Raw genomic sequence first — 17,271 nt, forward strand, 5'->3', positions numbered from 1 at the left:
TAAATGGTTTAGTTCTTCATGAGTCCATGTTAACTCATGATTATCTGTGTATTAGTTAAGCATGATGCAATAGTAGTCCACCAGCCTATTGTAAAGTGATACCTATATTTCTTCTGTTTACTATTGAAACATAATTACATTTTGTTGAAAGATTGTTTTTATTTCTTGTATTTGTTGACTTGTAGGCTGTGTTGACTGTTTGTTAATATTGCAATAAAAAAGACAATTTGTCACTGCAGTGTCATTTAACTGCACAAGAAGTGCAACATATATAGTCTGTAGTTCACAAAAATGACCACCAGGCAGAGCCAAACGCCGACTTTTGAAGATCTATCCCAGTGTAAATGTAACATAATTTTCAGAATAGTTGCGGACTGAGTTAATTGTATATTTAACAAAACAATGTATTGGGTGCCAGTAACCCTACATAGTACGGTTTAAAGAATGGCATTTGATAGATAGACATTAGTGTGTGTGGTTAAGTAGGTGAGGAAATCTCTCTCTCTCTCTCTCTCTCTCTCTCTCTCTCTCTCTCTCTCTCTCTCTCTCTCTCGACTCAGAGTCTCGAGCTTCTTTCACGCGACAGAGCATCAAATTAATTCACCTGAAATCTTTTGGCGACTCTTATTGTTGATTCTGCTATTCAATTTAGTCTCACATTACTCACTGAATGCTCTCACTATATTAGTGAGTGTGTGAGAGAGATCAGGACCAAAAGAAAGACCGGAGGAGTTTTACTACAATGAAACGAATATTGATCCTGATGCTGGGGCTGTCCTGCGTGCGCGCTCACAGAGGTAAGGCAACATCCTTCATCAACACATCTTCACATACAAAACAAAATAAAACAAGATATGATGTATTTATGACACGAAACACTTTTGGGTTTCTTCTAAATGACCCGTGAATTCATATCGATCAGAGTTTCTTTATGCAGAGCATGTTAAACTCTAGAACTTAGCAACGTTTCTCACTAATTGTTTTTAAAGGAAAGGTTTTGACTGCTGTCTTAAGACTGGAGGTTAAATGTCAGATTTGTAGATGGTCTTTTGTAATCAAACCGATGCAGGTGCAACATTTATCACTGTATGTTCGTTTTTGGATATAATAGCTAATTTCTGTCTTCATCTTATGTGACAAAGTTTGAGAGTTTTGAGAGAGTAAAGTGGTCCAGTTTGTAAGTGTCAGCAATAAATAAAAATGTTTTAATGTGCAAAATAATGAAGATAAACTATAGTTTGGTTAATTTAATACTCTCTAGTAATTCTGCTGTAATACAACAATAGTCTAGGCTACAGTAAATACCATTTTTATGGTTTAATTTGATTGCCTTCGTGTATGTGTTTACTTTTTAAGCCTTCTCATAAAATCAGTTTGTTTAGTAGTGTGTCCAACTGTCTGAAGATATTAAGCTTATAATAATTTATCTATGCTCAGCTCGCGCGCGCTCTCTCTCTCTCTCTCTCTCTCTCTCTCTCTCTCTCTCTCTCTCTCTCTCTCTCTCTCTCTCTCTCTCTCTCTCTCTCTCTCCTCTTCTCATCCGTGTCTTATATCGTTGTCCTGTCCTGTGATCCACGTTCATGTCTTTCTCTTTCCATTTTCAGTGTTTATCCATCCAGTGTTTTAACTTTGCTTTGTTTGTGCATTTCATGATTCAGTTGAATAGCTACAGATTCCTCAGGCCGTTTGTCCCTGTCACAGGAATAAACAAATCTCATTTTCTCTCTTATACAGACATAGACAAACAAAAGTAGTGTGTGTCAGAATCTATACACTGGTGAATTTGGCCTGCAATGATCCGAAACATCTGGAAATCACAAAATAAAACGTATCAGTATATCGGATCAGTGTCAGCAAATGTCACATAGATTGGAATCAGAAGTTAAGACACTTTTGCCTTGTGTTGCTGTTACTGTGACACACACACACACACACACACACACACACACACACACACACACACACACACACACACACACACACACACACACACACACACACACACAGGCCAGCTGCTGAATTCTCAGGTCAGTCTATTGCGTTACGTTTCCAAGCAACAAAGGGCAATGCATTATTAAGAAGAGAAAGGAAACTACACAGACCTTGGGTTTTCAAATCAATGATATTATGGACTTCTCTCACTTCAGCTTTTATATAAATAAAGCTCAAACTCAAGAGTTCAGGTCCGGTGTGCTATAAATATAGTATATGCTGGAAGTATATGTGCTCTTTGTTTTTATATGATTCTTTACTTGCAGAAACTGTTGATTTTAAAGGTGCACTGTGTACATTTTAGTGGCATCTAGTGGTGAGGTTGTGAATTGATATAATCCACTGCTCAGCCCTCACGTTTGAAGCACATAGAGAAGCAACGTTGGCCGACACAGGACAAAGATGTTGTCGTCACACCGAATGCGAATAGAGCGTCTGGTGCGAGTGATTTCCATGTAAAGTCAATGTAAAGATGCGTTGGACTGGGGCTAAAATTCAGCTCTGGCATACCCAGCCCATCCGGCCCATGAGTTCCCCGTGAATGTTTTTGCTGGGGTTGGGGCATTAAATTGGCGTATAAATAAAACTAGGAAAAAGACAAATAATGATAGATGATATTGAATTCGCTGCAAATGCAGAGAAACGTAATATTGCTTCTTTTTTTTTTTTTTGTCACACAGTAATGCCCTTGGCAGTAAAGCACTGATGATTTTGAGCTAGGATGCAGTAAAGTAAATTGACTTCTTTTAAATGCTGTCATCATTCACTCACTCTCGTGTCCTTCCAAACCTGTATGACTTCTGTAAAACACAAAAGAAGATGTTTTGAAGAATGTTGGCAATCAAGCCATTTTGGTTAGGCTACCTTTTGAATATTGTATGAACAAAAAAAACAGACTGAAATTATTTTATTTTATGCTACACAGAAATAAATTCATTTAGGTTTGGAATGACATTAGGGTGAGTAAATTATCACATTTTTGGGTTGAACAATCATATTTTTCAAGAGTTAACACATCATTTAAGTAAGACACTGATATCTATCTTTCATGAGGCTATTAAATTAAATTAAATCTACTAAAAAAAGTTAATACAACTTTTAAAGAGGAAAAAAAAAAGCTTTGTCCTTAATTCATGGGATCTAGACTTAAAGCTGTTTTATAGACTATAGTTTAACTGTAGGCCAGTTTCATTTAAATGTAAGATCATGGTAGTCACAGGGGTAAAAAACGTACAAACCTTGCTAATCATTTTATGGCTATATGGTTTCTAAAACTATATAAAACATATATAATAAACTATTATATTTGTAAGTAAAAAAAATGTAAACACCTGTAGAAAATACTAAAACAGCCTCTATAAAAGTGATTTATATTCTGCAATATTAATTTATGTAATATAGCAACATTTTTAATAAATATTTCTTCCAAAACACCATATTTCATCGTTGTTAGGAGTAAGTTGTGGTTGTGCTAAAGTGAAACGTTTGTGTGTATTGCCGTTTTCCACTTTACCTCGTCATGAACACATGCTCGCGGCTGTTTTCAGCTGATTCAACACAGAACCTGTAATGTTTCCATATCACACGATTGTATAAAACTAAATAAGTCAAAGTGCCGTTCATAGAGCAGTATTTAAACGCAGCGTACGTTCGTCAGTGGCTGCGCTCTGTGGATATTCGCCTTTGCAGTTCCATGCGCTCAAATAATAAATAAATAGAAAAAAGCGCCGAATATGGAGGGGGGGGGGGAGGGGGGGGGGGGGTCTCTCTCCCGTCGGCTTGTCAATTCAGAAGACAAACCAATGGGCCGCTGTCGCTGCATGTTGTCAGTGGTACAAAATATATATATATAATTTTTTTTTTTTTTTTTTTTTTTTTAACACTATACCGGCCCCAAAGTGCGTCGGCCCACCGGGCAAATGCCCGGTATGCCAGATTACCAGTCCAGCCCTGGTTGACATGGGTCTGGAGGTCCTGTGATGCGATAGACGCAATTTAACCTCTTTTCTAATGTCTGCTTGCACCGTGTTAAACCTGCTTGCTGCTACCACGTTGGTGAAATGACGTGATAAACTAATGAATATTGATCACACATAAACTGACATTTAACATAAAGAAACTCGGTTGTGTTTTGTCATCATATGCACACTTATTGTCTGAACCACATATTAACTCTTTCCCCACCAGCGTTTTTAAAAAATAGTTGCCAGCCACTGCCAGGGTTTTTGATAATTTTCACCACAACTGAACAGCCCATAGAATATTTTGCTTTATGAATATTTAAGCATGCAATATATAAAAATAAAGAGCTGACCCTCTTCTTTAAAAAAAAAAAAAAAATCCTTGCATTCCTTTTTTATCAACACTTGAGTAAGTTTAATTTAGAAAAGCTACATTTTGAACAAAAAGCTGAGAAAATCAGGTTTTTGTGAAAGACTGTTTCCAGATCAGATTCAGAGCACATGATCAAATACAGATGGAGTAGATCGAGTCCATCAACACCACTAATGATTCATAGTCCTGTAGCTCGTCCTGGGTCGACATTTCATTCAGTAACATTAGATAGTTTTGATACATATGTTGTTTAATGATGATGATCACGTTATTTTTCATATGATTACATGCGATCGCTTGTTTTACTGCGTCTTACTCGCGTTTTGATCGCGTGTTCAGAAAATACGCAATAGGGCCCCCCTAGTGGCTAACTGAAAAAACGGAAACACGGAAAATTCCGTTTTTGGCCTGGAAGCGTTTTCTCACAAATAACCGAAAATTCTGTGTTTCCCGGAGAAAGAGTTAATGTCTTTAATTTTTTGTAGGCCTACACAAAAAAAATATATACATAAAGGAGTGAGAGCAAGCTGAGTTACGCTATCTAGAACGCTGCTGTTCCATTAGCAGAGTGTTCTCCCGTCTTCAGGAGTTCGCTCTCCCGAGTCGGATCCATCATTGAGGCGCAGCTCCTGGAGCGCCTTAAATGTGTGTCTATGTAGCTTCAAAGGCTTGCTTTATACGCACGTCCAATTCGCTGTGGACGTGCGAGTGGATTCAAAATGTTCAAGCGTTCAACTAGACGTGTTAGACGCAAATTTGACGCTCTATTCACATTTGGTGTAAACGCAGAGAGTGACTAGCGCTCTGTAGGGCAGTTTGCCCGTTTAGGGCTACTTTAGAAACATGGCGGCGCAAAATGGCGATTTCACTGTAAGGGGACCCTTACAGTGAAAGATAGAAAGATAGAAAGAGCTAATTTGAATAAAAACACAATGGTCCATTATGTAAGGTCTTTATACACTAAAAACCTAGTTCATTTATATTATATTGCATTTATGTCAGTAGATCCTCATATATATTACATTCTGCACCTTTAATTTAGGTTGCACATCGATTTTAGTGTCTTTACCATCTAGTGCTCACTTAAATGGTTAGTTCACCCCAAAATGAAAATTCTGTCATTAATTCCTCTCCCTCTTGTCTTTCCAAACCTGTAAAACCTTTGTTCATCTTCAGAACACATATTTTTGATAAATCCAAGGGCTAACAAGAAGTATTCTCGTCACTTCATAACATTAAGGTTAAACCACTGGAGTCACGTGGACTGTTGTAACAATGTTTTACTGCCTTTCTGGACCTTGAAAGTGTTAATTAAATAGCTGTCTCTGGAGGGGTCAGAGAGCTCTCGGATTTTATCAGAAATATCTTCATTTGTGTTCTGAAGATGATTGAAGGTCTTGTGGGTTTTAAGCGACATAAGGGTTAGGAATTAATGACAGACTTTTCTCTTATGGGTGAAATAACCCTTTTAAAGTCCTCATTTCAAACATCATCTTTCAAATTTAAAAATGAATATCCATCTTTTATATGCTTATAATACTGTGTGTGAATTTTCTTATAGCCTATAGTCTTTAAAACTACCAGTGAACCCCTAATTTTAAACAATGATTATGTTAGATATGCAGATCTATGTTAGATTTCAATCAAAAATGTGCCACTATTATATACATATATTGATATATAGCATTCACTTTTAAAATTGTTCACAAGGATATCTAAAAAAGAAATGTGTTATTTCTGTGCCTCTAATGTCACCAAACGGAGTGAAAAAAAGTATCGTAAAAGTATTTTAAAATGACTTCATTAGGACTGGTTCTTTGAAAGATAGCGGTGCTGAAGAGTCTTGAACTAGGACGGCTGAACAGACCTTGTTAGGCTCTTGGGTGTTGATTTGCTGAAGCAGCGTTCTACATGCATTTGATTAATGCGCCGAGGGGCTAAACCTGTGTGGGTTCTGACAGCACTATGATTGATCGTTACCCGTGTATCGTATATAATCATTAGTGGAGTGAATGTGTCATTATCATCATCATCAGACAAGAGAAGCTACATGTTCCTCCGCTCTTAAATGTGTGTGTGTGTTTTGCCACACATGGGAAGCTCACACCATATGTTCTTCACTCATTTCTCCTTTAACTCTGCGCTGATTAAGGCACAGCTCTCTACACACTCCTCATGCAGGAAGTGCAGTGTGTGTTTTAGAGTTTAGGAGCTCTTACATCAGGTCTATGTAAGTGTTACAGCAGTATTGCAGATAGTTCATCATGTTCCTCTATCCAGGGAACTGGGATTCTAAGAGTGGATTGGAGAAAAAGTAGAGAGAAAGAAATATTTATTTCAAATATTATTATGAAAACAGTAATATATTATATTGCATTATACTGAACTCCCAAAATAAAGTCAAATTAAAAGGTTGCTGCTTAAAAGTAAGTCTACATATATTTCAAAAGGTTTTCACAATTTAAAATTATGCAAAATAAGTAAGTGTGATCAACAAAAAGTATATTGTATGCCCACAAAAATCAGAAATATCTAGTTTGTTCTGCTAAAAAGTTATCAGACAAATAGGAAAAGTTGTCCACACACTGAGAAACATAAAATTAGACCAAAGCAAAGGTCTTACAAATATGTCAGTTTCATTTAAATTTGATCAAGTAAAAAAAGTGCAAATAGGAAAAGTGTCTAAAAACAGACCAAAGAGCAGACGCTTTTCAGCCCATGCTTTCTTCAATGCTCTTCAATGATCACAAACGTAAAGTTTAAATGATATCATTTAGATTGATATAATTTAGATATCAATTTAGATTCATAAATGATATCATTTAGATTCAAAACAGCAAAATTTGACAAAAAAGTTAATGCGTTTTCTGTAGAGCTGCACGATTAATCGAAATCGAACCGCAATCGCGATTTGGCTTGAGTTCGATTAAGAAAACTCAAAGGCTGCGATTTTAATTAAATAAATAAATGCCCAGTGTGTTAGAGAAGAGCGGCTCTGTGATAAACGCTGCTCCGTCTGAAAGACTGCGAGACGCTTATAACGTGCGTTTGAAAAAGCAACACGAGTCAAACATCTTCAAAACTAGTGAAGTGTTCATAAACCTGTTCAACAAAAGACAGCGTTTAATAACATGCTTTACCTCACTTCATATCGTCAGGCGAGTGTGTGTGAGCTGATGTGGCTTCTCATCAGAGTGAGGCAGACAATGCGTTATTTTATAGCATTCTATCTCAATCAGCACTGCATTATAATACACTTTGTTATTATGAAAATACCCTTGACGGCTTGAAGAACTCAAATACATCATATTTTGCTGCAGTCGTGTTTATTGTCGTCATGTTTAATCAAAGCGTCTCTATCTTCTGTCTACACCGCGTTAGCCTCACATCATGGATTTCCTGAAAACTAACGTAAATTACTTCTCTGAGGCAAATGTGGCGTTTTCCGCTCGAGGGCGCCCTCTGGCTTTCAGTATGAATTAAAAACTTTTGGGTAATCAATAATTTTTAATTAGTAATCTTTTTTTTTTTTTTTTTTTTTTTTTTTTTTACAATAACTCCTTAGGCTTAGACCTTTCTAATGTTTTTTAGTCATAGGCTGTCTGCATATTAATAGGTAACCCAGCTTTTTTTTTTTTTGTAAAAAGTTTTCTGTAAAATATTACAAAAATAATAATAATAATTAGTATTATATTGTTATATTTATTCTGACACACTCTTTTTTATTTGTAATTATGAAAATGTTATTGTAATTGTAATATTTATCATTTTTAAAAATATTTTTATCAGTAATAATAATCATATATTAATAATAATTATTATTATTAGTCACATTAATATAAAAACACAAAATGTTACATACACACACTTTTCATTTGTAAAAAATAATAATAACAATAATCGCATTTTAAATCGCAATCGCAATTTTACCCAGAATAATCGCAATTATATATTTCCCCCAAATCGTGCAGCCCTAGTTTTCTGTCTTAAAACTGTTGTAAAAATTAAAAAATTTTTGGTTTCTTACATCACACTTTTTCACTGTTATAATGTGGACGTTTAATATTCCATTGAAATGGAATTCAGGCTCGGCTTCTTTGAACAGTCAAAGCAACGATACACTTCAAGTGTATTTGAAGAACTGATGTGATCTGACTTAATTCCAAACAAAATCGGGCCAAAAACATAGTCTATAAATCTAGATGCACCCTAGTGGCAGCAAATGTAATTTGCAGCCAGGACTTCTAGCAACTCTCCTTTGACTTGCGGGCTGGAAAAAAGTCAGGTCAGTCACATGGTGTGTAGAGTCGTGGGCGGGCTTAAATTAATGACGGCAGAGTTGCGGCGGCTTTGACCGCAACTCTAGAAGAATTGGAGTCAAGCTTTTCTTTGAGAAAAGAACAAAGAACGGCACTGAAATCATTCTTAAAAAAGGAAGACGTGTTCAGAGTTTTGCCAACTGGATACCAAAAGTTTCATCTGTCAAGTAGTTTGGCTTCCCCTTTGGTCCATGAAACCCATTGGTCCATGGCGATTACATAATAGATAGGTGTGTGTGTGTGGAGCAAAATGTTTGCTATGGTCAATAAAAGGCGGCATGCCTTTGATTAACCATAGGAAACATTTTGACATTTATAAGTGCTTTTAGACATTTACAAGTAGTGGTGTGACAATGCATTCAGCTCTGACGATACAAGAGTCACAAGATGATATTTTAACACTATTTTTAAGAAATCTTCAATGTCAAAATATATGACTGGAAAAAGAGTCTTATTGAACTTAAAGTCACAAAATTCAAAACGGTCCAGGTGCATTTTGAAATGTTTCAACTATTTATCTTGCAATGAATGTCACTTCAGTTCTACTTACTGAGTATTAATTACTATATGCAGAAATATATATGCATTGGGTTTTGCCACAAACTCAACTCCGTCATGCTGATAGCGTAAGACAGCTTTTCATCTTGATGAGAAATATCATCACGTTTTAATATAACGAGACTCGCCACATCCCTATTAGTGCTGTCATCCTTACAACATACAGAGCAGTTCGTAATGGAGCGCAGCAGAGCAGCATCAAGAATATCAAATCTCAAGGTGGGTAATTTGACCAAATCTGATTATTGGAGTGGATGTGTCATCCTCACGGTTTCTGGTGGTTATGGCCCTAACAATCTGCTATTTAAATATATTGAAACTTCTTTTTTCATTTTCGATTCTCCATGAGACTAACAAAGTCAGTCAATCCCACTGTTGTCAGCATGGCGTGTGTGTATGTGTGTGTGTGAAGTCCCCTCAACTCTATCATGTCTCATCTCCGATCCTCTCAACCCCTGTAATCTTTGCAGAATTAAGTTCAGCTTAGTCCATTAGTGCAGCCTAATGGAAACATCTGAGAGTTTAGAGTCACTTAATCAGACGCTTCACATTATGTGATCAGAGAGACAGTGATTTAGGGTGCCGCTGGCCCTGCAATCCAATGGAAGATGGCATTATCCTGAATGCTTTTGGAAAAACTCAGGATGACATCTTTTCTACTCATTCTCTGACTTATTGCTGCTGGTATTTAGCAAACAAGTAGTACTTATGGAAGCAAATAAGAGACATAATTCTTTGAAATTTAGCAGCAACTGAATACTTAGTTTTGGATATTTTATTTTGAAAAATATTTATCTGAATTTATATGCTCTGAATTCACCCCTTTGAAATTATTTTACTTTGGAAACCATTCGAATTTACCACTCAAAACCGGAATATCGTTGAATATTTTTCAATGCTCACAAATTCATTTACAAAAATAAAATAAAAAACAACTTACAGAATTTCAGATAAAATAGATTTAAGTTGATCAAATTTAATTGCTCAAATTCATTTCTCAAATTTCATATTAATATTTTTCAAAGAAAACATCAGTATAGTTCGACTGCTCAAATTCTGAGTTAAATATTCACATGGTAACATCTGGGCTACCCAGAATAGGAAAAACAGTCGAGCGCCTATCAGAGCATGACCTGTCTGTCGTGATCCAAGGAGTCGATCGGCACTGAGGATATTAAACCTGTAAAGATGACTTCCAGGGAAAACTAAGGCGCCCCGGTAAGTTTGCTGTTTATGTACAATCGGACTCGGGGCTAGACAGAACAGAAGTATGTTGTTGCTAATGCTATGCTAATTATGTTTGGAAGACATAGCTATAGTTTGTGTGAGGTTCGTCTCTCTGTAGGAAAGTGCGGAATCCACTCACAAATGGACTTACTGTATAAGTAGAGCTGTCCAATGAATCAAATCTTGATTTGGACTAGTGTCTGTGAATATTAAAGCTTAAATTCGAATGGTTTCCAAAGTAAAATAATTTCAAAGGGGTGAATTTAGAGCAAATAAATTCAGATAAATGTTTTTCAAAATAAAATATTTCAAAACTTCAAGTATTCAGTGAATTTTAAATTTAGAAGAATTATGTCTCTTATTTCCTTCCATACATACTTCTTCCTTATTTCTTGTACACTGTAAAAAAAAGACATATTTTGAACATTTGCAGTATAATCGACTTGGATGTTTAAGTTATGTCAACTTAAATGATGTTAAACTGTTAAACATCTTGTATAACTAATAAAAAAAAGTTTAACATTTCTTAACTTATTTAGATGAGTTAAAACAATGTATAAACATATGTTGTCATAACTTATTGAACATATAATTTTTTACAGTGTACATACAATATAGATAGAACAAGACATTTTCATAATTCACTAAACTATTTTATATCTATATTTCCTGTAACCTACTTCTGCATTCCCTCCCTGATCTGAACTCATTTTCCTCCAAGAGCGATGAGATGAAAGGAGCCATTTTGGCTCTAAGTGCAGAAGATTGTGAAGAAGCCATTCTGGCTCTGTGCTCCCACAGCATCTCTGTATTAAGGCTCAAGCTGTGGGGAACCAGTCGCACTCCTTCAATGCCAGCTGCACTGCTGCTCGGGAAAATGATGATTATCATGAGCGCTGCGGTTGGGATTGAAGCCACAAGCCTCGTTAACTAGTACTAATGCTAACAGGCCTCATGCTGAGGAAACCTTCTGCCAGAAATATGCTGTTAATGCCATATCTCATAAAGCAGACCCTTGTGTTGCAAAGCAACTTTCCATCAGAAACGAACTTTCAGAGCATTGACCACAGTGAGCACATGGCTACACAAGGGTCCACCATCCCCATACTATCGCTTTTTATAGGGCTTGGTGTTGATACAGATTTCCTAGTTTAATTATTCATTTTCTGTATAATTTAGATTTTTTTATTATTATTACTTTAAATTTCAAGTTGCATTACTTGGCTGCATATTTTGAAATTTATTTTATTGTGCAAAACTATGATATATTATAATACACCCCCCAGCTCTTAATGCATCGTGTTTCCTTCTGGAGCATCAGTGAATTTTTGAACCTTTTTAAATAGTTGTCTTTGAGTTGTCCTCAGTGTAAAAAGATGGATCTCAGAATCATACAGTCACTGCTGGAGAGGGTTCAAATATGCAGAAGATGCTGGAAAACTGAAGGGTTTGCTGGACCTGAAGGATTTTTCTGAAGAACGTTGGGCAGTTAAAACTGCTCAGGACAAACAAGAGACTCGAGAACAACCTTCACACAAAACAAAAAACAGCCGTGGATCATCCAACGACACACAGTATGAGGAATCAAGTGTGTGTAAACTTTTGAACAGGGTCATTTTGAAAAATATTTTCTGTGTATTGTAGACTATATGTAAAAATATGTTATGTATATACCTATTCAGGACAGTACTAAATAAAACATAACATGCATTTTTTTGTGATCCATTACACTGGGTAAACCCAACCTGATCTGCTGGTGATTTGATTTCGCCCTGAAAGTCTGGAGTCTGGAGACATGTACATTCATTTCTAATTTTGCAGGAACCAATCACAGACTGGCTTATCCACCTGGCGTGCTATTGGCGGGTTTAACACGATGACAGATAGAGAAGCGATGGGTCGTTGCCCATTGATCACGCCTCTTGTGGTCTGATTGGTTGTGTGTGAGACTATCCAGTTTCGTACAGAGTCATTTGAATTTTGCTCATTGATCATTCCTCTAGTCGAAAATACAGAGCAGACTCATCAGACCAATGTTCAATCTTAAATTTAGCTTGGTCTGGTGATAGCCAGACAAATGATCCAACGATTTTGTTAAAATTATTCACATTTTCACATATTCTGCAAGGGGTTCATAAACTTTCAAGCAGCACATCCATATATATTTATATAGATGTAATATATCATAGTTATTGAAACAAATACACTCAAATAGATAGTTATTCGCTCATGAATTGGACAGCACTGGTCGCGCTGTATGTTTTGATTCACATAATGAACCGGATCATAAGAGTCATTTTGTTTAAATTAATTGAAATATTAAGGGGGGGGGGGGGGGGGGTGAAACGCTCAGTTTCAGTCAATCTCATGTCAATCTTGAGTACCTCTAGAGTAGTATTGCATCCTTTTATTATACTTATAAAAGAAATATAGGCTGTACCGAGTCTTTCCGGAAAAAAACGAGCGGCTGGAGGCGTATCGTGTGGGCGGTGACGTCCTTAAGCGTGGAGATGAAAAGGTTACTCTAATAAACCATGGCTATCAATCAGATTCAACTAATACATATACAGTCTTGTTCAAAATAATAGCAGTACAATGTGACTAACCAGAATAATCAAGGTTTTTAGTATATTTTTTATTGCTACGTGGCAAACAAGTTACCAGTAGGTTCAGTAGATTCTCAGAAAACAAATGAGACCCAGCATTCATGATATGCACGCTCTTAAAGGCTGTGCAATTGGGCAATTAGTTGAATTAGTTGAAAGGGGTGTGTTCAAAAAAATAGCAGTGTGGCATTCAATCACTGAGGTCATCAATTTTGTGAAGAAACAGGTGTGAATCAGGTGGCCCCTATTTAAGGATGAAGCCAACACTTGTTGAACATGCATTTGAAAGCTGAGGAAAATGGGTCGTTCAAGACATTGTTCAGAAGAACAGCGTACTTTGATTAAAAAGTTGATTAGAGAGGGGAAAACCTATAGGAGGTGCAAAAAATGATAGGCTGTTCAGCTAAAATGATCTCCAATGCCTTAAAATGGAGAGCAAAACCAGAGAGATGTGGAAGAAAACGGAAGACAACCATCAAAATGGATAGAAGAATAACCAGAATGGCAAAGGCTCAGCCAATGATCACCTCCAGGATGATCAAAGACAGTCTGGAGTTACCTGTAAGTACTGTGACAGTTAGAAGACGTCTGTGTGAAGCTAATCTATTTTCAAGAATCCCCCGCAAAGTCACTCTGTTAAAAAAAAGGCATGTGCAGAAGAGGTTACAATTTGCCAAAGAACACATCAACTGGCCTAAAGAGAAATGGAGGAACATTTTGTGGACTGATGAGAGTAAAATTGTTCTTTTTGGGTCCAAGGGCCACAGGCAGTTTGTGAGACGACCCCCAAACTCTGAATTCAAGCCACAGTACACAGTGAAGACAGTGAAGCATGGAGGTGCAAGCATCATGATATGGGCATGTTTCTCCTACTATGGTGTTGGGCCTATTTATCGCATACCAGGGATCATGGATCAGTTTGCATATGTTAAAATACTTGAAGAGGTCATGTTGCCCTATGCTGAAGAGGACATGCCCTTGAAATGGTTGTTTCAACAAGACAATGACCCAAAACACACTAGTAAACGGGCAAAGTCTTGGTTCCAAACAAACAAAATTAATGTTATGGAGTGGCCAGCCCAATCTCCAGACCTTAATCCAATTAAAAACTTGTGGGGTGATATCAAAAATGCTGTTTCTGAAGCAAAACCAAGAAATGTGAATGAATTGTGGAATGTTGTTAAAGAATCATGGAGTGGAATAACAGCTGAGAGGTGCCACAAGTTGGTTGACTCCATGCCACACAGATGTCAAGCAGTTTTAAAAAACTGTGGTCATACAACTAAATATTAGTTTAGTGATTCACAGGATTGCTAAATCCCAGAAAAAAAAAATGTTTGTACAAAATAGTTTTGAGTTTGTACAGTCAAAGGTAGACACTGCTATTTTTTTGAACACACCCCTTTCAACTAATTGCCCAATTGCACAGCCTTAAGAGCGTGCATATCATGAATGCTGGGTCTCATTTGTTTTCTGAGAATCTACTGAACCTACTGGTAACTTGTTTGCCACATAGCAATAAAAAATATACTAAAAACCTTGATTATTCTGGTTAGTCACATTGTACTGCTATTATTTTGAACAAGACTGTATGATCCAGAATCAGATCCGGAGGCTGAAATAAATTGAACAGGTGAAACAGCAACATCAGGACGTCCGTCTCTGTGGTATGTACTGTATTTAGTGGCCTGTCAACATTTGTGTGTCTTTACTCACAGTGTATGAGGACATGATTCGGTTTATGGATTATTGTATGCCACTAAATCTTAGCAGTAGCAAGCAAAACGGTTTTGCACGTCAGACTAGTGTAACGTTATACAGAACAACAATGGAGCGCATTTGAATGACGAAGCACGCTTTGTGAGAACGCTAGGTTTATGTTTGGGTGGTTATACAATAAACAAACTGACACCTATAGTGGTCAGCTAAACAAATGTATTTAAACACACACCATAGATTGCATGCTCCACTGATAAATTAACTAACGTTATACACGATCATGTTGTTTACTGATGTTTACTTACGCGACGATAGCCGACAGCACAGACATTTGAAGCAGTTTTACTCATCGCCTGCTTCCAAAGCAGGACCGAACCTTTATCACTGGGACTGCTCCGTCAAAAACACACTTCTTTGGTAACATTGTTGATTTCGTGAAGTCCTGACAGCAGTGACCGTTGAGATCCACTTTTGTGACACGACTGAAAGGTGATGTTGTGAAGCTTCCCGTCATTTTTTCTGTGCTCAAATCGGTTCAAATGCAGCGCTGCCTTCCCGAAATGCTATGCGGGCGCGTTAAAGTCGCTTGACGTCACCCATAGGAATAAAGTGGAGCGCTGCACGACAGACGTGTTGCACGGACGAGTGGATCTGCACCTGAGAGCAGTGTTTATGGGCGTGCATTTGCTCTCTCGTCTTAGTCGTGCGCGCGCACCCTTCCGGGAGAAGAGCCCGTACGGCCCATACAAGGACATTACGACCGGTTGACGTCAAGCGGACTAGTACTCGAAAAAAACTCTCCGAAACTTGTGAGAAACCGGAAGTACCGGAGTATTTTTGATAGATTTGGTGATAGATTGTGATTTTATTGTAATAAAAATTGCAATTAATTAAATTATATTAAAGAAAATCTTTTTTTTTTTTAGCTTGACTTGTTGCTTTTGTTATATATTAAAGCTAGAAATACCCATTTTATAAAATACAACTGTAAGAAGAGATGAAAAATGAGAGAAAGCGAGGGCATGCATTTGGGTGGGAGATTGGGCTCTCGGGATGTAGGAAACCCACAACAGCTGCCAGCGGATTAAAACAGCTTTAAAACAGATTAACACTTTATTTCCTCTGTTTGTGTGTTAGAGAGAAAAGAAGACTTTTTGGTTGGTCCTGGAAGCTCTTTGATTGACCCAGAATGAGAATCTATTACTTTGTTGATTTAGTGCATTTATAGTGTGAAAGTTATTTATCTTGCAGGATATATAGAAATGGAAATGTTGTCAATGAAAGTCCTACTTGTGTTCCATGTCTTTCAAAAAGGAGTATTTTTTATGTGATTTGGCCTCCATCTCTCACTCTCCATTTCCCTCATCTTTCTTTCTGTCCTCCATTCTGTACCACTCTCTCATGCGCTTCCCTCAGCTTTAGTTGGTCTCTCTGGGACATAAAACAAGTAAATGATATGGCCCTGACCTTTAGAGGGCATGCTTTATTTCTTAAGAAGAAAAATTGTGGATGGAGAAGAAGTGAGAGAATATCAGGTGCACATGTAGGCCGACCTTTTTAAAGTGTAATTGACAAGAGAACGTAAATTAACTACAAATGATTGTATATTTTTATTTGCCCAGTTTCTGTCACTATTGTACCTGATTAGAAATCAAACAGCTTACATGTGTCCTAAAGATCAAAATATGCCAATGCATTTTTCATTATACATTTGTATAATGAGCCAAAAATGTATAATGTGCATCACACATTATACATTTTTTTAATTAACCCACATAATTCATTGTACAACATAAAAATTAATGGTTGCAGTTAGCCATCGGCTCATTTTTAGATGGATAGTTGTAAAATCCTCTAATTTGGTATTAAACTTCAGACTTCAATATGAGCAATATTGTTTCTCTGTGCCATTATAGTCATGGTGTGGACTGCTATCTGTTATATTTATAACGATTTTTAGTACTACATTATATTGCCCAATGTTTTGGGACACCCCTCCAAATGATTGAATTCAGATGTTCCAATTACTTCCATGGCCTTGGGATGGGATTCTGAGCCCAGCAGCTCATCCAAGCCTTACATCACCAATGCAATGCGAAGTTTCGGATGCAGTGGTGTAAAGCAGTGGTTTTCAAACCTGTCCTGGACCTGGAGGCACCCCAGCCCTGAACATTGTGTGTTTCTCCCTCATTTATCACTCCTGATTCAACTCATCACCTCATTAGCAGAGACTGCAAGAACTAAATTGGGTGTGTCTGATAAGGGAGACATACAAAATGTGCAGGGCAGCGGCCTCCAAAACAGGTTTGAAAACCACTGGTGTAAAGCACAACAACACTGGACTCTAGAGCAGTGGAGAAGTGTTCTCTGTCTGGAATGAGTGACCAATCGCGCTCATCTGTCTGGCAATCCGATGGACGAGTCTGGGTTTGGCGGCTGTCAGGAGAACGGTACTTGCCTGACCATGGTACTTGCTTGTCATGACTGCATCATGAAAAGTGTAAAGTTTGTTGGGG

General features: G+C 37.2%; 1 protein-coding gene across 4 annotated transcripts in view; it reads left to right on the forward strand.

Moving 5' to 3' along the window:
• The first annotated feature begins 556 nt into the window (after positions 1 to 556).
• Positions 557 to 17,271, forward strand: part of clstn2b (calsyntenin 2b) — an 89,065-nt gene continuing 72,350 nt past the window's right edge. For all 4 annotated transcript variants that reach the window (XM_067451250.1, XM_067451248.1, XM_067451249.1 and 1 more), the window contains exon 1: positions 557 to 797. In XM_067451250.1, the coding sequence (XP_067307351.1) occupies positions 743 to 797 (55 nt within the window). In that variant the 5' untranslated portion in view covers positions 557 to 742. The remainder of the gene's footprint in view (positions 798 to 17,271) is intronic.

The sequence above is a fragment of the Pseudorasbora parva genome, chromosome 8 (assembly GCF_024679245.1).
Source record: "Pseudorasbora parva isolate DD20220531a chromosome 8, ASM2467924v1, whole genome shotgun sequence".
In the NCBI taxonomy this organism is placed as follows: Eukaryota; Metazoa; Chordata; class Actinopteri; order Cypriniformes; family Gobionidae; genus Pseudorasbora; species Pseudorasbora parva.